The sequence below is a fragment of the Pelodiscus sinensis genome, chromosome 25, assembly GCF_049634645.1.
Source record: "Pelodiscus sinensis isolate JC-2024 chromosome 25, ASM4963464v1, whole genome shotgun sequence".
Lineage (NCBI taxonomy): Eukaryota > Metazoa > Chordata > Testudines > Trionychidae > Pelodiscus > Pelodiscus sinensis.
This window is the reverse complement of record NC_134735.1, coordinates 9046422-9073045: the sequence shown is the minus strand read 5'-3', so window position 1 is coordinate 9073045 and position 26624 is coordinate 9046422. Positions and strand designations below refer to the sequence as shown.

Below are 26624 nucleotides of genomic sequence, written 5' to 3'. Positions count from 1 at the left end.
GAAAAAACCATGTAAACCTCCTTTTTTGAGGAAGAACGATTTTTTTCCTGAAAAAATAAATGTGTCCAGACTACTTTCACTTTCAAAAAATCCTCTTTTAAAACTGAGATTGGAAGATGATATGAAAATTCTCACAGGTGGAAGGATAGCTCAGTCCTTTGAGCATTAGCCTCTTAAACCCAGGGTTGTGAGTTCAGTATTGGGGGGAGACTGTTTAGAGATCTGGGGCAAATCTGTCAGAGATGGTACTTGTTCCTGCTGTGGAGGCAGGGGACTGGACTCCATGACCATTCAAGGTCCCTTCCAGCTCTAGGAGATAGGTGTATCTCCATTTATTTATTTTTAAATTCTACGTAGTCGAGACATAGCCTGAGTGAGGTATCATGATAGAATCATTGGCTACGTCTAGCCTGCAAGCCTCTTTCGAAAGAGGCTTTTTCAAAAGATACTTTCGAAAAAGCCTCTTTCAAAAAAGAGCATCTAGACTACAACCGGTACTTTCGAAAAAGCAAGTCGCTTTTTCGAAAGAGAGCACCCAGACAGTCTGGATGCTCTCTTTCGAAAAAGCACAGTTTGCATGACATAGCTCCTTTTTTCGAGCAGTTTAGAAAAAAGGCATCATTCCTCGTAAAACGAGGTTTTCCTCAGTCGAAAAAACGGCTGCGTTCTTTCAATTTACTTTCGAAAGAACGCGGCAGCAGTCTAGATGCTGGGGAAGTTTTTTCGATGAAAGTCCACTTTATTCGAAAAAACCCTGTAGTCTAGACACACCCATAGCGTACTTGAACTGGAAGGCACCTTGTGAGATCATCAAGTCCAGTCCTCTGTCCTCATGGCAGGACCAAGCATCATATACACCATCCCTGACAGACGTTTGTCTAGCCTCTTCTTAAAAATCTCCGGCAATGGAGATTCCACAGTTTCCCTAGTCAATTTATTCCAGTGCTTAACCACTCTGACAGAAAGTTTTTCCTAATGTCCAACCTAAACCTCCCTTTGCTGCAATTTAATCCCATTGTTTCCTGTCCTATTGTCAGATGTTAAGGAGAATAATTTTTCTCCCTCTTCCTTCCAAAAGGAAGAATCTTTCATGGAAGACATGGCTGCCTTTTGAATACACATTTGTGGCTGCAATTTACTCCTTCCACAGAGTACCAGGCCTTGAAAGGAAAATTAACCTGTTTTAAGAGGATCTTTATGTGCATCTGTTTCTGTGGGACCTTCCTAAACCAATGCAGATACTTAGTGAATGTTTATTACAGCTTGTGTTAAAGATACTTCAAAAGGTGATCTGAAGCCCAAAGGGTTGTGTTAGGAAGAAAACAAAATAACTTCTTTCCATCCTGACAGATTTTCAAATGAGCAAATGAAGACAAGGGTTCACATCCTATACCAGTCCAAAAAAATGTGTCGCTCTCATCCGAGTGGAATATCTGCCAATAGCAAAAAAAAAAAAAAAAGGCCCTATTTCTTAGCTATGGCAAAATACAGTAGATGTTTCTCTACTGCTTCTGTGCATCTGTTTATGTAGATATGTAAAGTGTGTTTGACAGTTACACATACCTCAGAAGGGACATGGATTGCCTGTGGTGCTCGGAGAGAGTAAAACATATTTTCTGAAGCAATCTCTTTTCTCTGTCTTTGGGCGGAAAAATAAAGGGAAAAACAAAATTCAGGTTGTTATTATGGTTTGGAATAATGTAACAGACATATTGGGAGCCTATCCTAATAGCTACTTCTGCAAAGCCTCAAAGGCAGGTGTGATTGTGTAGGGTGGAAATGTAGACATATATTTTTATACTTAGGAGGCTGAAAGCTCTTTGGGGCAGGAGATGATCTGCTTGTTGTGTGTTTGGTACAGCATCTAGCACAACGGAGCCTGGTCTGTGACTGGGACCCGGGTGGTAATACCTCAATACAAACAGTAAATAATGTGGGGAATTCCTGTGGCTTGATTATCGGCCATAATACTGATAGGACAAAGGAAAACTACTTAGCTTCTCTGTGTCTCAGTTTATCCATTTAGTAAAAGAGGGTCTCATGAGGTTATCAACATGGTTTTTCATCTGAGGCTGTCCAGTTATTGTGCAATCATTAATTAAGTGCAAAGCATCACTGTCATTAGTAACAGTTGCGATTACATCTGGTGTGTCAGACAACCTCAACGTTACTCTGGTTTTCCTTTAACTAGAAGGATGCAGACATTAACCAACAGGCTTTCACAAATCTGCCATTCACATTCTTGTACATTTTTTCTCTCTCTTCTATGGCTTTAACTTTATTGGTATCATTGCTACAATTTGCAAATTTCCAGACACTGTTTAGTAGCAAAGAAAAAAAAGACTAATTCATTTCCGTGGGGGGGGGGGGGACTTGTTGTCCTTTCAGAAATCCAAAATTTCCACTTTTGAAAAGATGTGGGCGTTCATGAGCAGCAAGCCATCAGCACTCGTTAAAAATAACGAGGAAGGAATCCAGCGAGCCCTTACTGCAGAATATGCCCTGCTAATGGAGTCAACCACTATTGAATATATCACACAAAGGAACTGCAACTTGACCCAGATTGGAGGGCTGATTGATTCCAAAGGCTACGGGATCGGAACTCCCATGGGTAAGTGACAATGGTGCAATTTGCCTACACAGCCTGGAGCAGGGCTGGTTGGTATAAACACAGCAGCTGGCATTGAGCTAATAACTCCCAGCCATGTATTTCTGAATAAAACCCTCAGGAGTATCTGCACAGCCCTGCTTAAACAGACACGCTGCCTACACTCAGCGGCTTTTGTCCTTCCTCCCTGCGTGTGTAACTGCATCCCCTTCCTTCCCCCCGCAGGGTCGCCGTACCGGGATAAGATCACCATTGCCATTCTCCAACTCCAAGAGGAAGACAAGCTGCACATTATGAAAGAGAAATGGTGGCGAGGGAATGGCTGCCCTGAGGAGGAGAGCAAGGAGGCCAGCGCTCTGGGGATCCAAAACATCGGCGGGATTTTCATTGTCCTAGCGGCGGGCTTGGTGCTTTCGGTCTTCGTGGCCATGGTCGAGTTCATCTACAAGCTGCGCAAAACAGCAGAGCGTGAGCAGGTATCGGCACGGCCGGTCTCCCATCCCTGTCCCTGCAGGCTCTCGAGCCTCGCCGGGGTCCCAGGGTGGCCTCTCGCAGGGGTCTCCTGGGGTGCGCCCAGTTCAGAGAGACCACCTGAAGCATGGTCAGGAAGATGCTGGGCATGTCAGAGCCCTGAGCACTTCTCAGCCTCGCCAGCTGGGGAAGAGTCCTGGCAGCCCAGAGCAGGGATAAAATAATGCCCTGGGGTAGGATTTACAGTGTGACGTGGATGTCCTAACCAAGTCCTCCATTTGGATGTTGCCTCCAGGAAGGAGATGAGGGTCTATCCCCGTCTTAGGCAAGGCATGGCCAGATGCTGAGGGTGGAAAATGCATGGGGATGGGAGAAGCAAGAAGGCCAGTGACTTGCAGGGAGCTCCTCTATATCTGATGCGATATGCATCTCCCAGGGAAACATGACACCCGGTCACCAAATGTGCTTGGTGAGCTGCAACTTTGAGCGCTTGAAAGGAGGCACTAAACATTGTCCTGCCATGCTAAGGCAATGGGCTGGACAAAAGACGGTCCCGGCATAATATTCCACGCACTAGCCCTCCTTTATTAACCCTTCATGCACTATTTTTCAATGGAATCTTCTTTCGTGGTGCCCGTATGCTCTTGATGAAGGAGCATTTATGCCTCTTGTACATTTTTGCCTGGTGCTATGTATACAGCGAGGTTCCGCGTAGCATCCAAACCGAGCAGGTGTATAACGTCTGTGATCCGAGACTGAAGTGATTCGACATAAGCCAAACCCAGAAAACCCGCCAGCCTAGGTCAGTCTGCAGCCGTCGTGTGATACTCAGCATGCCACAGCGTGTGCATGAGGACCACGGCATTCGGACTCCCTGGCATCAGGGGAAGCCTCTGCACTTCCTTGCAGGAATTTACATTTCATTGGTAGCCAGTCTCAATACATTGACAGGAAAAGCTCACTCGTGTGCATAGGGGCCTCAGCAGCCCTGTGCAGAATGGGGCATAAGAAGCATAGAATTATAGAATCCTAGGTTAGGAAGAGACCTCAGGAGGTCATCAAGTCCAAACCTCTGCTCAAAGCAGGACCAACCCCATCTCAATCATCCCAGCCAGGGCTTTGTCAGCCGGGACTTAAAAACCTCACGATGGAGATTCCACCCCTTCCCTAGGGAACCCAGCCCAGTGCTTCACCATCCTCCTAGTAAAATAGTTTTTCCTAATATCCAACCTAGACCTTCCCCACTGCAACTTGAGACCATTACCCCTTGTTCTGCCATCCGTCACTACTGAGAACAGCCTCTCTCCATCCTCTTTGGAACCCCCCTTCAGATAGTTGAAGGCTGCTCTCAACCCCCCCACCCCACACTCTTCTCTTCTGTAGACTAAACAAGCCCAGATCCCTCAGCCTCTGTCATGTGTTCCAGACCCCTCCTCATGATTGTTTGCATGCTACCCCTCTGTGTGGCTGGTTACAAAACCCTTTGCCTCCACACTTCTGCAGCGCTCCTTCTGCAGTGCCATGGCCGACGAGATCCGACTGTCGCTCACCTGCCAGCGGAGGGTGAAACACAAAGCCCAGCCACCCCTCATGGTGAAGACGGACGCCGTGATCAACATGCACACGTTCAACGACAGACGGCTACCAGGGAAGGATAACATGACGTGCAACACTGGGCTGACACCTGTGTTTCCATAGGAAATCAGGGGGTGGGGTCGAGGGAGGGAATTGCTGGAGACGGGGTTGGATGCTCTCTCTGCTAGGGAGGAAGGGATAAATATCCTGGTTTGGTTCAGTTTCAAGAACAAGGCCTTGTCCACAACTCCATCAGTCGCCTGAACAGAAACGGGAACTTGAAAGCATGGACTGTAACCTGGTTTCATTTTTTTTAAAGGCTTAGATCCTTTAAGCCTCATGGAGTCCACACCCACTACACATCCAGGAGTCTGATGTTTACATATTGAACACACATGGAGGCAAGCGAGAATCAAGCTGGACTGACTCTTAGTGGATGATAAGGAACCCCCTCCCCCGCCTTCCCCGAAACCCCAGGCTTCCTTTAGCATGGCAATAAAAAAAAAGAAACATTTTGTGAGTATATTACAGCTGTGGAGTGAACGACAGGCCACATGTGCATCTATTCCAAACTGGCGTACGCAGCACATTTAGAAGAGAATGACCGGGAAGGGAGAAAAATATAAATAAATAAAATGATTGTCAAGGCTCGTGCCTTCTCTTGAAGCAGTCCACCATGACCTCTTACCTCAATGCTGTGCTGGCTTCTTGTCGTCGAGAGCGGGAAGTCCACGTGGACGTGTGCTGTGAAAAGGGGTGTGGAAATCCAGCGGAGTCAGACAACTAGCTGAGAAGGGGTGAGCGATCTTCAACGTGCTCCCAGACACAGGGCAGGGGATGTAGGTAGTGTGCCAAAAACGGCTGCCATCTGGAAACAAAAAACAAAATCCCCGGGTGCCGGTTCCCCCTGTACTGCCCAAGTGGGATTGAGATCTTATTTACAACCAGCTCCTTCCCAGCCTGTAGGAAGGCCATGTTCTCTAGACAAATGTTTAGACTTCAGCATTAACAAGAAAGGAAAGTGAGGGAGCTGCTTCTGGGAAGCTAATGGGTTGGTCTACGCCAGCAGTGTAAGCCCAGGTTTAGTAGAACTCGAGTTAGCAGACCCTGGGTTTGTTCACCTAGGGCTTGAGTGTCTACACTTGTTTGTTACCCCCAGTTAGGAATTCTTGCACTTTGAGTTCCAGTCTGGGGCTGCAGTATCTACAAGCATTATGTGGGATCGAGTCCAACCCCCCATATCCCAAACTTCTTAGCAGCCCCCTGTATCCCTGGCCCCTACAATGCAACCATTCTAGCCATTTGTTTGTGGTGCAGTGTGGGAAAACTCAACTGACCAGAGGACAAAGAAAGCCAGCCCATGGAACTGTGGGATATGGCTGGCAGACTCCCAGAATGCATGTCCAGTGAGGCTGCATCTATACTACAAAGCAACTGTGGACCCCTGAGTCCCACCTTGATTCAGGCTTGGACCCTTCCTGAGGTCCTGGTCAAAGACCTGGGTTAATGTGGCTTGTATGTAGACAAACACTGGGTTTAGGCTTGAATCTGAGTTCAAACCCTGGGCTTACATTGCAATGCAGACACACCAAATGTTACTAACTCCCTCAAGTTTGATGGTGGTGAGTTACAGCTGCATCTGCTTCATATTCCTGACAGGCAGGGTGGGCCGGGTTGCTTGTTTGGTTTAACTTAGTGTTTAATTCGGAGGTTTTGTGGGACATCCCTGAGTTGCAAAGGAGATCGTGGGTCAAACAGCCCCCTAGAGGAGCCAGACTGTGGCACTCACTGTTGCTCTCCCAACGCACTCGCTATCCGACCACACAACCACATTGTCATTCGACTCTTCCAAAAAAAAAAAAAAAAGCCACCAAACTTACAAGAAACTTCCCTTTCAAACATTCTCTGTGAAAAGCACTTTGGATCTTTAGCAGCAACCCGGGGGAGGAGGAGAGGGGGAGCTTGTCCCATAAGACTGGTCCCACAGATGCATTCAGTCAGAATTACCAAAGACGTGTGGGCTGAGTGCTTAAGGGGTTTTTTTTTCTTTCTGCCCCCCCAGCCCCTCTGAGCAGCTCCTAGCAGCGTTCAATGTGACATCTCACTGGCGTATTTCCTTCCTGGCCCTTTGCAGACCCAAGGATAGGCAGGACCGGGCAGAGAGACTTTTCCAAAACGTTGTGATGAATGTGCTGAAAATACGAGTTCCGGGATTTGACGCTGCCTGATTATGGGGAGGATTTAGGGTGGGGGAGAACAGTGCTCAGCCTCCTCTTTTAATGCCACCTCGCTAGAGATCTGCCACAGGAACTCACTGCACCTTCCATTCTCTCCCTCCAGAGCAGAGGGTAATCCTCAAGGCTAATGTTCCCTCCCACATACAGGGACAACACGAAGCTTATGCACCACTTAAGTCCTATTTTGAGGGCTTTAGCAGGGCTTTAAGTAATGCCTTGTGCTTGGTCTCTTCACGGGGTAAATCTCACCCTACATCGTGTGAACTTAGGAAGGTTTTGTGGCTGCAGCAGGAGTCAGTTGCTAAACTAATCCAATTTTTCATGTTCTTATTTAGAGACATTTTTAGAGACTTTTCCTGACCCTCAAAAGAACAAATCTGTTTGAAGTTGCAGTCTCAGGCACATTACAATTTTTGCGCTTTCTTTCTTTCTTTCTTTCTTTCTTTCTTTCTTTCTTTCTTTCTTTCTTTCTTTCTTTCTTTCTTTCTTTCTTTCTTTCTTTCTTTCTTTCTTTCTTTCTTTCTCAGGTTTAGTTGTCAGGGTGGTGGAGTTCAGGGTGAATTAGCACATTTGCTCCGGGGAGAATGCTGGCTGTTTTTCACCAGAGAACATCCTGTGGTTTGGTTTGTTCCCTCCAAGGAAAAAGGCAATGTTTTATCTTGAAATCCATGTGTACGTTTGCTTGCATCTGACCCTGATCAAAATTAGCCATTCGGCAGAGAACTCACCACTATTCTCACCTTTTCTTTTCCTAAATGCTATGGAAAGCTGGAGGTGAAATTTACTGTGCGTGTCACATTCTTGCAAGTTTAGTGACCAAGGGTGAAATTCACCCCTGTGCTTTGCCATGCACCATCTAAGTCCCACTTTGACCCTCAAACCAGGCAGTAGAGGATCCAAGGGGGGCATAAGTGAGGTGCAGGTTGTATGCCAGCCTCCATCAGAGAAGGAAACACCATCCCGAGAGCAATTCTCTGGCTGCGGACTCCCAGAAAGCAGCACCCTTTCACTGTGACAGGATAGGGTGATGTAGCCATTTTTCCCTGGCCACCTCTTAACCAACACCTATCATCATTCCCAGCAAGAGCGCCATTTCAGGCATGTGTGGGAGGCGGGGGCGGGGGCAGCAGCCGTGTGCTCCAGGACGTGGCTAGCTTTTCATCCCATTTCCCGGACGCTAAGGGAGTGAAGGGAAAGTGCCCGCATTCTGTGCATGAAAGGAGCTCACTGGCCAGGTGTGAGAGGAATGCACAGAGTGCAAGCTCTTTCCCCTCACTCCCTTAGAATCCAGGGAACGGGATGAAAAGCTAGTCGCATCCTGGAGCGCACTGCTGCCCCGCATAAGCGCCCAAAATGGCGCCCTTGATTCCCAGCATCACTCCCGCTGAATTTAGACCTCTGACTTTCAAAACATGGCTGGCTTCTAATTCAAGTTTTGATCTAAAGAGGTTGGATCCCAACAGTAGCATCCCCTTTGTCACTAATAAATGAAGAAAGGTACCAAGAGCAGAAGGTGGGGTGGAAAACGTATCTCCCTCTCCCAGCTCTAATTGTTTACTTTCTCCATCTCTTTGCACCTTTGGAGGCAGTTAAGACAGGCGCCTTTTAGACTTTCTCCTGGGCTTTTCAAGATCTTAGAAATAGATTTCAGGATCAAGGGGAAGTTAAAAGCAAAGCAGAAATCCTGCTGGATTAAAAACCAAAAAACAACAGCGCTCCCCTATGTCCCCCCCCCTCCTTGAAATGCTCGAGCAGGTGATGAATAACAAGAGGTTGTATTAAATAGCAGCCATTTCACTCCTTAGGAGATTATTTAGAAAAAAGTAAACTTAACCAACCCCCTTTACTTATCACAATCACTGCAATGAGTGAGTTTCTGTCACTGGTGTCCCACATTTCCAGGAGACCCTATGGAATTACCAGTCCTTGCTACCAGCAAGGAAAAGTCCCTGTAGATTAGCCTTTTTGCTGCTATTTCCACAATTACGGGAAATTGGCCAGGACAGAATAGCCCCATTTCATGCTTCTAAATGTTTGACATCCTGAGTATGAAAGCAGTGTCCATATTCTGCAGAGAGCAACTGTTCCGCCGGGCTGGAAATCCTGGTGGCATGAGGAAACAATAGCCAGAAGCCACACACATGAGTGTGCAGATTAGCAACAGACTGGACAGCAGAACCGCAAGAAGCCCTGAAAATCCTTCCTGTGTGCCTGTGGTCGAGGGGGCGTGTGTAAATAGCAAAGGGGTGGTGTGGGATGCAGAGAGATATACGTTAGTTAATCTCTAATTGTTGAAAAGTGGACGGGGAGGTGGAACCTCTCCTGTAATCCCCACCCCGCACAGCAGCATTGCAGACTTCATCTCCTCGCCCGCTGTTCCCCGCCTCCAGAGCAGATTCTCCTAGGCTCGGCTGCCGAGGTGCCAAGGAGGTTTCCTCGCCGGTGAGGTCCGTCCTACCCACCCACGTCTGTATCATCCCACAACGTATCCTCCCATCAGCTCTCCTCTCATTATATAGCGAGAGACAGACATGCACACACGCCTAAAAAGTATATAGTGTAAAAGTATCCAAGACACAAAGGTTTTTTTAAATATGTATATAATCTCAGAAGGCCATCATATTTTTCTAGTGCCACCTGGCAATGATCCACAAAAACCACAGGATGCACAGGCAGGTTAGAAGTCTGCTTGTCTCCTCGGCCCACCCCAACACAAAGAGATCTTAGGTAGGGCCAGAGGCAGTCCGTGGAGCCTGGATGGCAACTGTAGAAACCCGGCTCTGCTCATTTGGTTTAGCAGCTTGCAATTTCAGGCTCCTCCAAATGCCCTGGCTGCACCTCATGGTTACTGATTAATCCCAATTCCCTTCTTTGAGCTACAGATACTGGGTCAAATTCCCAGCCAGTGTAAACCAGTTTTGCTCTTGATTTCAAAGAATGTCACCAATTTACACCAGCTGAGGAGACAGCCCGTTACCTTTATTTTAGGGGGAGGCGAGTTCCCTGACATTAAAGTGGTCATTTCAACCAAAATTTAGGAAAGGGGCAATATCCTTTCTAATCTCTGTTGTACTGGTGGAAATCTGAGTAGCGTTGCTTTCAAGGTTGTCTGCCTTTACCATTGGTATAGCTGAGATAAGAATCGATGCCCTTGCCCCCACTAATCGGTGGGGTGCATCGTGTCGTTGGGCGTTGCACCGTGTCCTCTCCGACTGTGAGGAAGTTGTGAAGTAGGCGCTAAAGACACATTTGAAAGGAAATGGGATGGGTAGAAAATTTAATGCAAACGAAAAATCCTTTGCAAATCATTTTCACCCATACCCACACATTCTTGTACATGTTTCTTAAATACACGTCACAAAGTAATTAACGTCCACTGCATAGAAATCAAGAACACACATTTTGGGGGTGGGAGAAGGTATGGAAAAAAGTTGATATAAAATGCTGCTGGTTTAGTTCATTATCACTCTTACAATATTTGATTTCTCTTTCTGACTCTCTTTTAAGACCAATGAAGTAATCCAAGGATGGGTTGATTTAGGGTTTTGCCCTGGCTAAAAACTCCCAAACTGTTTGTATGATAAAAATTGGGTAATTTATTTATTTTATTTGTTTGTTTGTTTTGTTTTGGCTAATTTCAAATGTAAATTTCCAGCACCTAACACTCAGCCTACCCATTCATCAAGAGATTGAATATGCAAAGGGGGAAGGTGGGATATGTTTCAAGATAGTTATTGTTCTCTCAGTGCTGGGGTTGGGTCAGAAATGCTATAGTATGTTTCCATGGTAGAGGTTGCTTGCCAGGGTAGAGCCCCAGTATTTTTCCCTTTCGCAGACTTCAGCACAGTTTTGGCATGTGAATGACAGCACTAGGAAGTCATTATGCAGCATTCCTGATCTCACAAAGTTGGAGCCATGTGTTATGTGCCAATCTACTGTGGGAGACCAGGTTGAACCATACATAACATGTTTTTTGGTTCAATCACAGCTCCCTTGCTCTGGAAAGCTATGACTGGGCCTTGCAAGTTAAAGCCAGTCTGCCTGGATGATACAGATTTCTGAGCATTGTTGTAGAATGCCCTTTGCTGTCTATAATTTTCTTTGACATGTTTCTCAAAAAAAAAAGAAAAACAAAAAACTGGTCTCCGTGACATTCAGGGGATTTTCCTTTGTGGACATGCAGAATTTCTATGAATATAGTTTTTTGTAAACATTTTGTAACAATTTTGGTTTCATAGTAACTGTGTTACTTGCTGATCATTCTAGGCTGATGTAAATAAAATTTCCAGGAAAAAAAAAAAGAAAAAAATTCTGATTATTTTCCTTTTTAAGACACTGTGATATATCAAAGTGCACAGTTTGCTGTATGAGGTAATATGGTTTTAAATTTTAAATAAAAAACAATTTATAGGAAAAAAATTGCGCCTGTTTGTTTTAAAGGTTTGTATTAAAGGTGGAATCTGGATGGTGGAATATGAGTCTTAAAAGCAACTAAGATCCTTTTGCCTTCCCTGTTGATTCTGTTTCTAGACAGGCTACATCTAGATTGCAGCGCTTTTCCAGGATACCAGAAAAAAAATGCCGCGCCCAAAGATCACATCCGCTTTTTTGGAAAAAAAATTTAAAAAGTGGATGTGTTCTTTTGCCATCCCTGTAAACCTTACAAGGCATGTAGATGCGCCAAATTTCGGAAAAGCCTCTCTTGACAGAAAAGAGGAAAAAGACATGTCTTTTTCTGACTTACCTTTGTAGTCCAGACGTAGCCAGAAAGTCCTCTTCTCTCCCTAACCCCCCCCCCCCCAAATTGGAACAAGCAAACAAAAATATCACACAATATAAACAAAAAACATCCCAGTCAGGGATTTTACCCCAAAGAGTAAAATCCATAACACAAGAAGATACTCCTGGCTAATTCCACTGGTCAGTGTCCCTACCAATAGGTAGGGAGAATTGTCATTTAGGCTATGTCTACACTCCGATGTTTTTTCAGAAGAAGGTACACAAATTGCGCTCCGCAATTTATGTCGGAAGAGGCTTTTCCGAAATTTGGCCCATCTACATTGGGCCAAATGTTGGAAAAACATCGTTTTTTGGAAGATCTCTGCTTCCTCCTGGAATGAGGAAGACGGGGCTTCCGAAAGAGCACATCTGCTCTTCCTCAAAAAAAGTGGAAGAGCAAATGCATTCCCTGGATAGAATGGTAGAATACTAGGACTGGAAGGGACCTCGAGAGGTCATCGAGTCCAGTCCCCTGCCGTCATGGCTGGACCAAGTACTGATTAGACCATCTCTGATAAAGTATCCCGTATCCCTCCAGTATCCCTCCCCCAAAAAACCACACAGACTAGACATACCCAGAGTGTCACTTAGGTCATGTCCACACTAGGAGACCATTTCAAATTTACTAAGTTCAACTTCTGGGCACCTGATTTTACCAATTCGAATTTGCCTGTCCTCACTGTGGGAAAAAATCAAACGTAGGCTGATGCAGGCTCCGTTAAGGTGGATGTGCCACCTTGGACTCAGAGCCTGAGGAAGTGCTTTCGGGAGCTGTGGGAGGCCTCCCAGAGGCCAATTAGTTTGCATTAGCAGCACCGGAGTGTCCGCACTAATGTTATTTTGGACTTACAAGTTTGGGCTTAGTGTTATTCTTCATGAAAAGCAGGACTATAGAGTTCGAATTCCATGGCCCCTTATTCGGGAATAACGGGCTTGGTAGTGTGGATGCATCACTTACAAATTCAATCAGTGGGAAATTTCCACTGCCCCCCTAGGTCATACAAAGACTATCCCCCCAAGACACCACTTTATATACAGGTATAAACAAGTCACACATTGCTGCTGACGTATCAGATTGCCATTCTCTGATGCTAGTTAGATACCACCCATCACCCTGTATCTCGTGGTTTGATTAGCTCATCTCTATCCATCATGCTGTCATTTTTTACCCTTTCCTACACCTGGGTCGGTATCTATGCAGAATGGGTACCAAGGTCTTTTTTAATGAGCTAGTGGTACCACCTGCTTTCCACTTATGACTGGTACCAATTATTGTTCTGCAGTTGGTATCTAGCACCAATTAGTGTTTTGCACTCTCAGCCCTGTTCATGCCATGTTCTGTGAGCAGGGGCCTGCCTCTTGCTCATAGTTCAGCTCTGCTTTATGTTAGCCATGTTTTGTCCATAGTTAGCTAGGCCTCAGGCCTCAGACCAGGCCTGTGTTGCATTGGCTTATGTTGTAGGCCTACATCTTACTACAGGGGGTTTATTTCAGACTAAGGCCCTAGCGTAGACCAGGTTTTAGGAAACCATCCAGACCCTTTTCACAAATGCACAGGTCACATGTGGACAGTTTGAGGATGCAGAATTATGCTGGTCAAAATATTTTCCTTAATATTTTTTTTCTTAATAAAAAATGTTTTTCCCCTGAAATGAAAATTTCACAAGCACATTTTCATTTCACCCATATGTTGTTGACTGTTTTTTAATGAAAAACCAAAAACCAGTACTCTCTCCTTCTCTCCATTTTCCAGTAAGGAAAAGAAAGATGTTCCAGTAAGGAAAGGGGACTGAAAACCATTGTTTTCCTTGCAGTTTTTGTTTCATTAATAATCAGAAAAACAATCAGCAAAAAAGGATTCCTCGAAAGAGGAATATTTTGTATTTCTTTGGAAATTCTGCACAGAATCTAGTGGGCTCTGCTGTGCTGCACTTTGATATCAGTACTTGTTAAGCATGGAGTACTGTGCTTTGGACCCCGCAAGAGACAGGAGCCATGGTCTCTGCCATTAAAAGATTGATTTCAGCCTGAGAATGTTCCTTACAATTCTTCTTAAAGTTCTCAAAGAGGTTTCTGCTCTGATGGTCTTTGGGCTTGACTCCAAAGTCCATTGATTGTCAGTGGAAAGACTCCTGCATTTGCCCAGTGTTTGCTGAGAGACAGTCGGTAACAGGCCTTACCTGGTCTAACCTCCCGTCCTCTGAGAAAGTTCTATGAAGGGTAGGTAATAAAGTCCTGATGTTTCACAAGGAACTGCCTGTAAACTTTTGTTCCCTACATTACATCGCTCTCAAGGTAACCCAGTGCATTTCTTTACGAACGGGTGCTAAGAGCCATTGAGTCTAGAAGAAGCTCACAGACTCCCTGTGGGTTCTAAGTCTTAGAAAACCCCTGTTTACATCTCTCTCTTTGATGTGATCCAATGGCAATTAAAAATCGTATTAGCTTGCTAAAAGCTTAAAGGACTCAAAAGGCCAATGTTTATTAGTATGTACTCTTTACAGTTCTCCTTCTTTATATTAAGCCAAGCTTTGAAGGGGGAAATTTCTCCTCTCGTATCTCTACATTGCATCTCTGTTTTGACATTTTCAGTGAAAGGTGCCACAGGAAACTCTATGCACATAGGCTGAGGAGAATATTGGAAGCAAAATTATTATCATGTCCCTTCGCTCCAGTTTCTCCCAGCTGAGATTTGAGCCCCATTGTATGAGGCAATTCACAAACACACAGTGGGAGACAGTGTCCACCCTGTCTACACTGAAGGCTTCTTGTGCAAGAACAGTTGTTCTTGCACAAAAATGTGCAGAGTGTTTACACTGCACACACATTCTTGCACAAGTAAATTTACAGTAAGGCATTGGAACAGAGGGCTTCTTGTGCAAGAGTTATTCCTTTCCAGACAAGAAATAAGCCCTCTTGTGCAAGAAGGCAGTGTGGATAGCCATCAGAGCTTTCTTGCACAAAAGCGTGTCCACACTGCCATGGACGCTCTTGTGCAAAAGCACATGGCAGTGTGGATGCACCCTTGCATGAGACTTTTTTTGCAAGAACTCTTGCGCAAAACAGTTCTTGCACAAGAAGCCTGCAGTGTAGACGTAGCCCTAGAGTCTAAAGAGAAAAGACAAACCAAGGAGTATGCAAAAAAATCCTCCCAGTTTACAGATTGGTAAACTGAGGCACAGACAAGTCAGCGTTACTGGGGCATAAATGCAGAAAATTCAGCAGTGGAATCCAGACCCCCTGAGGTGCAGTTTAGTGCTTTAACTGCACGGCAGTTCTTTCCGAACAAAGGAGCGACCCGAAGGCTCTCAAATTGCTCATGTAGATGAATTGCCGCATTTGAAAAGATAGGCCGCCATAGTGAGAAGTTCTCTGTGGAGATATTTATCAGAGGCAGACTCCACTCTGTCATGAGTAGAAGCCTGACGAGAGGCACAGGCTCACATTTTCAAAAGCACATACAGGAGTCAGGATTGATGAGCCTATGGCCAATGTTCTTAATGTTATTTACATTCTCGGGGGCTCAAGGCTCATTGAAAGACAGTGGGACTTGCCCAACTGCTCTCTAGGTCACTATTGAGACTAGGATTTAGGCTGTGAAGTTGCTTACACGCACGTTCAGCAATTTACACTCACTGGGATTTTTTTCAATGCATATCCATTAAAAAAATCCACAAAGCCTTCACTTATTGTCTGCTGGGAATGCACTGTGACAGGGCGCTTGCCCGGCACTGGCCCTTTAAGGGCAAACCCCAGCTCGGAGCAGGGCCTGGGAGTTTAGCCCCAGCTGAGGCCTTAGCTGATTAGAGCCCAGCTGGGAGCTATATAAGAGGATGGGCTGCTACTCCCAGAGAAGAGCAGGGAGAGTCTGGCTGCTGGGGGAGTAGGAGGTTCTCTAGAGGTAGAACAGTGCTGGCGAGGCGAGGCGAGGCGAGGCGAGGCTAGGGAAGCGAAGCGAAGCGAAGCGAAGCTCTGGCCAAGCAAGCTCCCAGACTGCAGGGCCTGAAGCACAGCCTGCTGAAGAAACAACAACTGCCGGAAGGGGGTGGGGGGGCTCAGAGACTGATATGGGCACTGCTGGGGGGCAGTGTCCTGAAGAGGCTGCCGTGGCCTGGAGGGAAGAGGGGAGATACCACCCAAGGGAAGGCACCCTGCTGGCCAGAAGGAGCTAATTCCCAGGACAGATGATGGGTGGTGCTGACTGAGCCCTCTCACATGCACAAACAAATCCTTTCCGTATTAATTGTTTGTAAGGGGCACTCTCATAAATCTCACCCATTTCCAATCTCTACCAGTGCCTGAAAAACAGCCGCCTTGAAATCTGTGCCCAGAAGAGCATGCCAGGAGGATGACAGAGATTCGCTTTTATGTTCTGAACGCGGCTCAGTATGCAGAGAATGTGTCAAAAAAAGGGGAGAACCAAGCTGCTGTTTTTGCAGCGCTCCTGCTACATAACCTAGCATGAAAGTGGTGTGTTTGGTAGCTAGAGCCACTCACCCAGGGGGAAGGTTGTATCAGGAAAAAGGCTGTTTTTAATTTACTAGAAAAGCACCAGCCAGGGGAAACCAGGCAGACCTTGTCTGGGCCAGCAACGCAAACTTATGTCGGCATTAAAAATATGAAACTTGGTCAACATAATTTGTTAGTGGGATGTGGCCAGTAACGAGGGAAAGCAATTAACCTTATCATTCAGTGAAACACCTTTCACTGTCCATAAACCTACCACATCAAAGCTGCCAATCATGCCAGGCATGAACAATTAATCTGACAATAGATTTCACTCACAAAAAGGGAAAATTCATTACCTTTCAGTGTCAATTAGGCCCATGGGGGAGGTAGGGGGAACAAAGGAACGAGATGGGAAAACTACCCGCCTAGGATCCTACCTCCCTCTTTGCGACCAGGGAGCTTTTTTAATTGCTTCAGATGATCAGGGGAAGCAATTTTTTGTCATGCCTATGTATTTTTTTAAGCCAAGTCTCATTTTTAATAGATCATCCAGGCGTTTGTCTGCAGGGGTGGATGAGTATTTTTCTTAGGTTGGAGCTCCAAAAAATCAGTTCCCACCTCGCCCCCATAATATCTCAGTCTACATCATGTGGGTTGCCACTGCTCAGCTTGTGACATTATACCTGTGCATGACAAAAGGGCAGTTTGACTTTCAGTCATTCTCTGCTGTCACAGTATTATGCTTTACCCTGTTTCTTCTTTCTGTTACATCCTCTTCAGCTATGAAGGATTTGGCAAGTTCTGACTTACCCTGCAGAACATACCTGCTTTTCTGGAAGACACTCAAAATTCGGGGGCTACGTCTAGACTGGCATGATTTTCCAGAAATGCTTTTAACGGAAAACTTTTTGGAACAGAGCGTCTAGATTGGCACGGATGCTTTTCCGCAAAAGCACTTTTTGCAGAAAAGCATCCGTGCCAATCTAGACACGCTTTTCTGCAAAAAAGCCCCGATTGCCATTTTTGCAGAAAACAAATCTGAGCTGAAGGGTCGACACTGGCCCTTTTGCGCAAAAGTTTTGTGCAAAAGGACTTTTGCCCCAACGCGAGCAGCATAGTATTTCCTCAAGAACACTGACAATCTTACATGAGATCGTCAGTGCTTTTGCAGAAATTCAAGCGGCCAGTGTAGACAGCTGGCAAGTTTTTCCGGAAAAGTGGCTGGTTTTCCAGAAAAACTGGCTAGTCTAGACACAGCCAGGGGGTAAGGCTAAAAACACAGTGAGATTAGTTAATTTAAGAACAGTATGTGAGATGCATGGCAGCAAGGGGTGGTTTATTACCTTTAAGCACATGTAGGAATAGAGTAATAATAATAGTAATAGTAGTAGAGTTCATACAAGGGGTAAAGGATAACCAAAGAGAGTTGATTATTTTTCTCCCATTAAAAGATATATATCATTAGCATTAGAAGACAGTACAAATATCTGTAAATAAGCGTAGTAATGGAACTGTATTTGTTCCTGTACAGCGCCTTGCATTTGAGGACCTACCAGGTGGTTTCATAGAATCATAGAACAATAGAACTGGAAGGGACCTCAGAAGATCATCAAGTCCAGGCCCCTGCCCTCTTGGCAAAACCAATCACGGTCTATATTAGTGTTTCTTAAACACTCCTGCCTGTGACATCTTTTAGATACCTGAAAACCATTATCATGTCCCCTCTCAGTTTAATTTTGTTGGGCTAAATTCATCCCTTCTGTGAATTCACTAACTAACCAATATTACATCAGGAGTTACTTTGCCCCATGGAGCATCCAACACCAGTTTTAAAGATTTAAAGGAAAATTCAGGCAAAGTGACTTGACTAGGCCACACAGTAGATCAGTGGCAGAACTAAAGGCTCCTGGACCATTTCTTTAAACACTAGCTTCCCTCCCTGTTTTGTTACTCATAGGTCTTCAGATCAAAACTGACTTGTCTGCAAGGGGATAGTAAATGAAAAGGGGAGCAACATGGACTCATTACGAAAAAAGGACAAACAGCAATTTTCTTTTTAGTCACAGCTCTGTATCCCCAATGGGAGTTGACTATGTGAGGGCAGACTTGGCCCTGAAATGTCCAATGACCCAAAATTGTGAAGACCTAAACTCCAGGGAGCCGAATTTTGTTGAGTTAAATTAGATCAGAGCAGAACAGCTGCTAGATACTCAGCCTGCATCCAAATCTGCTTGTGGTCGTTGTAAAAGTTGGGTGACATTTCCTTTTAACAAATTTCCCAGGAGCAGGTACATTTGATATTTTCAGCCAGAAGCTGAAATATCAGACTTGTCAGGAGGACACACTTGTACATTTAAATGCCTGCTTGTAACCAGACTGTCCTGAGAGTCCGTCTCCAAAACCTGTCTTAGCAACTTTCCCAGGTAGAAACAGGACAAAGCCATACAGGCAGATGGCAAAATCCCAAGACTTTTGAATTCTTCCCAATGCAGAAAGCACCGGAACAGCAAAGACATAAACTTTAGGGGACCTACTGGGTAGTTTAATAATGTTGGGTTAAACTCATCCCTTCTGTGAACTCACTGACTTACTAAATGTATATTAGGAGTTACTTTGCCACAAGGAGCATCCAACTCCAGTTTTAAAAATGTAAAGGAAAATTCAGGCAAAGTGACTTGACTAGGCCACACAGTAGGTCGCTGGCAGAACTACAGGCTCCCCAACGGTTGCTTTGAACAATAGCCAGCCTCCCTCCCTGTTATGTGACTGTTTAGCGAAAATTGGTCCCCTGGCTACTCCTGCAGTTTAGCGGGATAAAGTATTTCTAGCATTTCAGTTAACTTTCCATTGGCTCCTTAGCTAGCCTCAATGCCTGTTGTTAGTGCAAACTCCTTCCTCAGTTAGGCATGCCTTTCCTTGACCCCATGAGGCCTTGTTGTGCTCCAGGAATTTGACAGGGTAGAAACTTCTACACGGAAGGGAGCCGGAACAGAGAACCAAGCGAGTTGGCTTGGCAGGATTTTCCTGACCTGGGTGGACACTGCTCACATTCCCTCCTATCAGCTGTGCCCTGAACTCCCACCGGTCAAGAGGCGGTCTGGAGTCTGTGGAGGGAGCGGGCGGCCATCTTGGTGTTTCACTGATTCCTGCATTCCTAATGTCAGACTGGTCTTTCACCCCCAACGAGAACTCTGAGACATCTGAGCCGGCTTTTCACAGCTCAGCGAGAACTTCGGTGAACCCTCTGCCCTGCATGACACACACTCTGAAATCTCAGAGTCTCCAGCCAGTGTCACACATTTGATACTGGGTCGAATGTGATCCTTTTCACTTCTGCAGGAAGCTGGCTTACTCCTTTGTGGAAGCCAGCCAGAAGCCCAGGGGGTCAGACAATGTCCATCATTCAGTGCCCAGCTGACACCCAACAACTAAGCCCCACAGCTTTGTTTCATAATAATTTGCTACTGAATGTTCCTCATCCTCCTTCTCAGAGCGCTTCCTAGCTCAGTACAGGCTGTGCACAAACTGGGCTTTTCCAGGACATGAGATTCAGTGATAGGACTGTCTCAGGTTCATTCTTCTCTGGGTGGAAGATGGCACCACAGGTCAACAGCGGACACAGCAGATAGCCTCTGGATGCCATTGGGGCTCTCCAGAGCACTACATAACCACAGAAGGGCGAGGTGGCTCCCTGGGTGCATGCCTGGGCTGCTTTTCTGGCCAGCGGCAATGGAAAGGACCCTCTTTGAATGCACAGTCAAAATGGCTGAAATTGTCCCCAAAGTGGAGTGCTAGCACCAGGTGGTAAGTCCTTGTATTTACATGGTTCTCTGTTCCGGCTCCCTTCCGTGTAGACCCAGGGGGCCTCCCACCCTTTGAAAACTCAGTGTCTAGGTAGAGGAGAGGAGTTTAGTTATTCACATCTCCTCTGGAAGTTTCTACCCTGTCAAATTCCTGGAGCACACCAGGACCCATGGCTAAACTCAGCCTGCTGGCAGATGGGTTTCTAGAGACTCCAACTGTTCCAGAGATGGGGCACGGGGGCCACACACTCCTCCCTCTCTGAAGATCATCTCCTCATTTGCAATATGTTATCTGACCCTAGTGGGGCTAGAAAAGCTACGGGGACTCACGCCCACCTTCTGCCCCCATAACACAAGCCGTTCTGTTCAAAGACAAGGACTCGCCACCAGAGAGGCCTCGTGCATCTGCTGGGCATAGGGGTGGGGGCGAAACAATTTCAACAATCATGACTGCACAGTCAAAGAGGGTCCTTTTCATTGCCACTGGCCAGAAAAGCAGCCCAGAAACCTGCCTCCAAGGGAGCCGCCCACCCTTCTGAGGTGATGGTGACGCTTTGATGAAGTGGCTGGGGGGGTGGGGAAGGCAGCTGGATTCCATTCCCCATGGTCCCGGGGCTTAGCCCCCAGCGCCAGGGGGAGATTGAAACGGGGGGGGAGGGGGGAGGCCAATCTGATTGTCACATCAGCCCCAGGACGGCAGTGGATCTGCGGCACCTCAGGCTGCTGTGGGGAAACAATCTGGCTAATGACACATGAACAGAAGAAAATGGCTCCCTTCCCTGTTCCTTGCAGCCCCAGAAGGGGCCCTTCTTGCACCAGCTGTTTACCGCATGAATCATTCGTTAATATTACATAAGCAGGACACAGTGGGTGGGCTCTGGCTCCAGTGTCTGCAGGGGAAGGAGAAAGAAGCAGGGGTGGGAGGGGGGATGATGAGGAGCTGAAACCATGCTTTGCTGGCCATGTGGCTGTTGGCTCTCCTTGTTTTTCCAGCCACTGGCCTGCACGAAGAGACGGCCAAAACATATTCCATGTGCTCTTAATGTTTCAGAGGGGCAGCCATGTTAGTCTGTAACTGGAAAAACTTACAAAGCAATGAATAAGCTTGCAGCGCCTTAGGCTGTGTCTAGATTACAAAGAAAAGTGAGAAAAAGATATGCAAGTTGTGAAGTACGATTTGCATGTCTTTTCCACTTTGCTTCTGAAAGAGGCTTTTCCGACATTTGGCCCGTCTACACTGGGCCAAATGTTGGGGAAAAAAGCCTCTTTCAGAACATCCCTTCTTACTCACTGAACGAGGTTTACAGGGATACCAAAAAATGCAAGGAGGTTTAACGGTAGTTCGAATTAGGAGCTTTAATTCGAACTACCTGGTCCGTACCACGTGTAGCTGCAGGCAGGTAGTTCAAACTAGGGGGCATTTAAAAATGGCAGCGCCCGGGAACATGCAAATGAAGCCAGGGATATTTAAATAGTGTCGACATACCCTTAGAGACTAACAAAAACATGTTGATGGTATCATGAGCTTTTGTGGGCACAATCCACTTCTTCAGATGACTGGAATATTAAAGGTCCCATTCCAAAATAAATAGTAGGGGTGGTGGGGGGTGGAGAAGCAAGGGAAAAAGCGGGGGGGGGGGGGGGAGGGAGGTGAGTCAATTAGTGTTCCATGAAGCTGATAGAGAAGGTGCAAATTGTTCTTAAGTAGCCATTGTTTTTTTTTTTTAAGTAATTATGATGTGGAAGGGAGTGTGCTACCCAGGTAATGTCTTCATTCATACCTTTGTGATGGGTTCCAAACCTGTAAATGAAGCTACAGGCCAAGGCTTCCCTGTGTGTTTGGCTTGAGGAATTGGCATGAAACAACATGGTGACTTTGAGATTCATATGGTGTCATGAGCTTTGGTGGGCACAACCCACGTCTTCAGATGAAACTGTGGTCTTAATGCTTCAGAGGGGGAGCTGAGTTAGTCTGTAACAGGATAAACTTAAAACACAACAAATAGTCTGGTAGCGCTTTAAAGACTAACAAAACATGTTGATGGTCTCATGCAGTGGCAGATACAGGGCAGGGCGAGCAGGGCGGCTGCCCAAGGCCCCGTGCTTCAATAGGCCCCACGCACACGCTACTACCTGTTGGCTGTGGCCGTGGCGCATGCGTGAAATTGTGCTGCCTCGGGCCCTGCACTTCAATAGGCCCCGCACCCTGGGCCCCGCAAAACTCTCATCCGCCCCTGGTCTCATGAGCTTTCGTGGGCACAGCCCCCTTCTTCAGAACGTAAAGTTACTCTTGGCCAGAGGAGCAATGCTGTGGCTGCCCCATGGATTTTAATGGCGAAAGGGGGTGATCCATCTGGCATCAATGGGAGAGGAGGTGGGTCCCCAAGATAAGCCATGGTGCAAATGATGAAAAAGTTTGGGCCTGATGCATGAGAGGTGCTGAACACCAGTGGCTCCCATTGGTGGCATTAGCGCTCCCACTCTCTGAATACCAGGCTTTTAAATGCCTGGCGGTTTGCAGGGGAGTTTCTAGGCAGCAGCCAATGCTTTAATATCACTTAGGATAAAAGGTGTCAATGGGGCCATTTAGCATTCTCTGGAAATAAGGTGAAGCGAGATGTTAGTAAACAAGAATTCCTTTGGCAGCACTTGAGTAACATATGGGCTTCGTGCATAATGCGGCTTGAAATAGCTTGTGTGGGTTAGCAAAGTGACTTTGGGATACAACTCACATCGCACAGCAGGCGAGACGTCCTGCTTTAGAAGAAAAGCAATGCCAGTCGCACCTTGACATCTCTTCGGGGGGAATGAGCAAGCCCGTCCTGTCCTAAAGAGAGGGGGTCCTTCCCGACGGATGCAGATTGTTTTCATGCCGACACCAACGGCTAACAAGTATGGCCACATCAAAGTGCAATCATAAGGAACAATTGTAAAAATAAGCAACAATGAAACTAATACTTAGTATCTACATAACATCTGTCACCTCAGTTCTCTAAGTAGTTAGCAAATAGGAGTGTGACCTTGGCAGGCGGAACCTAACCTGGGATCTCTGGAGCATAGTGCATGAGTTTCTAAAAGCCAGCAGCTGCTCAGCTAAGGTGGTAGAGCAAACTCCTTCTTTCCCTCTGTAAGGGTATGTCTACACTACCCCGCTAGTTCGAACTAGCGGGGTAATGTATGCATACCGAACTTGCTAATGAAGCCCGGGATTTGAATTTCCCGGGCTTCATTAGCATAAAGCCGGCGCCGCCATTTTTAAAAGCCGGCTAGTGCGAACCCCGTGCCGCGCGGCTACACGCGGCACGGGCTAGATAGTTCGAACTACGTAGCCATTCCGAACTATCTGTACGCCATTCCGAACTATCGGAGCCGGCTTTATGCTAATGAAGCCCGGGAAATTCAAATCCCGGGCTTCATTAGCAAGTTCGGTATGCATACATTACCCTGCTAGTTCGAACTAGCGGGGTAGTGTAGACATACCCTAAGAGATTTAAGTGCCATTGCCTGGGACAGAGAACCACACCCAGAAGGTGTGTGGGTTACATGCATGCTAGCCTTGTGGGGCAGACAAATACTTCTACCTTAATTTTAAGAGCTTTGAGAAACTAGGACATTAAATGACTTGCAGAAGGGGAAATAGAAAATCAGTGGCAAAGGCAGGAGCAATCCTGACTTTTAGTCTCTTTGCTCTATTCACAGACATATACAGATTTCATCTTGCTCAGAGAGCACAGAAAGTTTTCTCTGGTTTTTATTTGGAACCTTTCCAGCCTTCTGGAAGAAATGGGATTTCGCCAGGACAAGAATTCTCTGAGGCTTTGTCTGCCCTGGAGAGCTGCCTTTTGACGGGGTGAAAGCCATGCTAAAAGCAATATTCTCGCTCTATTCCTAAGACTGAAGGCATAGGATCCAGGCATGCCGCCGGGGGTGGGAGAGGGGAGGCGGAAAGATGGCACTTGCCCGGGAGCCTGGCAATTCTAAGGGGCCTGGAGCTCCTGGCCACCGCTGCTGCTACTGAAGCAACATTCGGAGCCCCAGGCCCCTTTGAATTGCTGCCAGAGTTTCTGCTCTGCATAGCTGTGGGAGCAGGGGAAGGGTGCACCATGGTCTGCACGGAGCTAAGGCCTCCCTGCCCTCAGTCCTGCCCCTTCTACCCAAGGTCCTGCCCCTTCCAGGGTGCAAAGCTGCCACACCCGCATGCACACACCTTGCCCCAGGCCTCCTGTGGCTATCAGTCCCACTGGAAGTGTCGAAACAAGAACCAGCTGTGACAGGAGCCAGACATGGGATTTTGAGGGAGCTGGATTTGTAGCAAGGGAGCCGGAACAATTTGTATAGTGAGGGTGCTGAGAGTGGCCAAACCAATGGAAACCACTTCAAGTGTAGGCCTCAGCACCCTTAGGGTACATCGACACTTCACGCTTATTTCAAAATAGCATGTCTATACTACAGGGAAGCCTCGAAATTAGTCGGAGGGAGGCTTCCCTAATGTGGACATGCTATCTCAATTTAGAGCCCCAGGAGGCACTGGGGAGGAACAATTTACAATGGACCTGGTGAGGTAGCAGTGCAGTGTCTACACCAGTGTTTCCCAATTTTATTTGGCTATTTGGCCACAGAACCTCTAGGGTTCAATTTGTCAAGCAAAAAAAAAAAAAAAATCCCAATGCAAAAAGCTCTGTCTCTTTAAGAGGGGGCGGAGGAGTGCTGGCTTCTCACGGAACCCTTCCCACCAAGTGAAAAACACTGATCTACACACGTCTTATTTTGAAATAGGTATTCCTTGTAGAACGAGGTTTACAGGTTTCGGAATAAGCTGTCCGTTATTTCGAAATTATTTCGAAATAACAGAATGGCTGTGTAGATGCGTGCATTGTTATTTTGAAGTAACGCTAGTTATCTCGAAATACCGGTGCAGTGTCAACGCACCCTTAGAGCCAACAGCTTTGCTTGCAGTTCAGTGATCCTGGCCATGGTATGATGCAGAATCACAAAATACCGCCTTGCTTGGGCACGCCCTGCTACAGCCTCTATCCCAGCAGAAAGCATCAAAGAATCATCTTCATTTGGCACCACAAAGCTTGCATGTTTCCGAAGGGGCGAAGTCTATCATTTTGCTTGCAGGTGACCACACTTGCAGTAGTGGTAATGACCGATCGCCTGATTCTTCCCTATTTGTCACCCCTTTGGAACAGCCCTGCTGGCCTCAGCAGGACGATCTGCTCTGTGAAGTGCAACTCGCCATGACGAACAGCACCAGAAACCAGCCCAAGCTGAGCGTGGCACAAGAAATAAATTCCTCTGTCATCATTTACTTGCAGCTCGCCTAGCATGGAGAATCTTTCTTCAGGCTTGGAATGAGAGATAGGGGCTCTGGGACTCTGCTGGAGGCACATCAGGATGGCTCTTAGCTGTTTATTTGAATCTCAGATGTATGGCTGTCAGGATACACGACTTTTCTTCACTGGTTTGTACAGATGGAACCTCTCTAGTCCGGCACTCTCTGGTCCTGGAACATCCGTGGTCCAGCATGATGTTAGTGAGCCGGATGTCCACTTATCATGGACATGGCCAAGTTTCCCGCAGTCCCGTCAAGTTTGTTTTACAGCCATCAGTCCTGGCTCTCAGTGCTCTGTGCTGTTGTTTAGGTCTAATTTACCCCTGAACATCTTCTAAGAACACAGTAAGCAGTGGAAGGGTAATGCTGCTAGACAATATTGACCTCCCATGGTTTGGCAAATTCTCGGGTTCGGCACCAGTCAGGTCCTGAGGGTGCCAGACTGGAGAGGTTCGACCTGTCCTATAAATTAGTGATGTCAGCAAAGCTGAACCAATGCCGGTGAGCTACTGGACAGCTGTATTCATGTTAGGAGTTGTTGCTCTTATGAGCAGCATGCTTCTAGAATTTGATCTGCACCATAATATGATGTAGGCCAGCCAGACCTGGTGGCAGGGAATGAGTGGAGCTCCCAACAAAGCAAACTAATAGACTTTCTCCTTGCGGACATCCCTGGGGATCTTGCTGAATGTAGCTGCCCTGGGCCACTTTACTGCAAGCTTCCAGCTCACACTCAGCAGGTGGGGGACGTTGTGGTGATTGGCAGATGAATCACTGCAAAACATTGGCTGCAGTGAATTCCAAGCACCAGTTATTTTTTTCTTTGACCTCAAAGAACATAAGAACAGCCAGACTGGGTCAGACCAACGGTCCTTCTAGCCCAGCATCCTGTCTGCCGACAGTGGCCAATACCAGATGCCCCAGAGGGAGGGAACACAACAGGTAATCCCCACGTGATCCCTCCCCTATCACCCATTTCCAGACAAACAGAGGCTAGGGACACCATTCCTACCTATCCTGGCTAATAGCCATTGATGGATCTAACTTCCATGAATCTGTCTAGCTCTTTTTTGAACCCAGTTAAAGTCTTAGCCTTCATCTCATCCTCTGGCAAGGAGTTCCACAGGTTGACTGTGCACTGAGTGAAGAAAAACTTCCTTTTGTTTGTTTTAAACCTGCTGCCTATTAATTTCATATGGTGACCCTTCGTTCTTATATTGTGGGAATAAGTAAATAACTTTTCCTTATTCGCTTTTTCCATACCAGTCATAATTTTATAGACCTCTGTCATATTCCCTCTTGGACTTTTCAGCTTAGAAAAGAGGAGACTAAGTCTTTCTAATCTCTCTTCATATGGGACCCGT

The 26624-nt window shown here is 46.5% G+C and overlaps 1 protein-coding gene across 2 annotated transcripts in view; it reads left to right on the top strand.

Moving 5' to 3' along the window:
• The window catches only part of GRIK3 (glutamate ionotropic receptor kainate type subunit 3), a 303000-nt gene extending 291705 nt beyond the window's left edge, over positions 1-11295 (top strand). For both annotated transcript variants that reach the window (XM_006134255.4, XM_075908606.1), the window contains exons 14-16: positions 2389-2611; positions 2834-3084; positions 4583-11295. In XM_006134255.4, the coding sequence (XP_006134317.2) occupies positions 2389-2611; positions 2834-3084; positions 4583-4777 (669 nt within the window). In that variant the 3' untranslated portion in view covers positions 4778-11295. The remainder of the gene's footprint in view (positions 1-2388; positions 2612-2833; positions 3085-4582) is intronic.
• The last annotated feature ends 15329 nt before the right edge of the window (positions 11296-26624 follow it).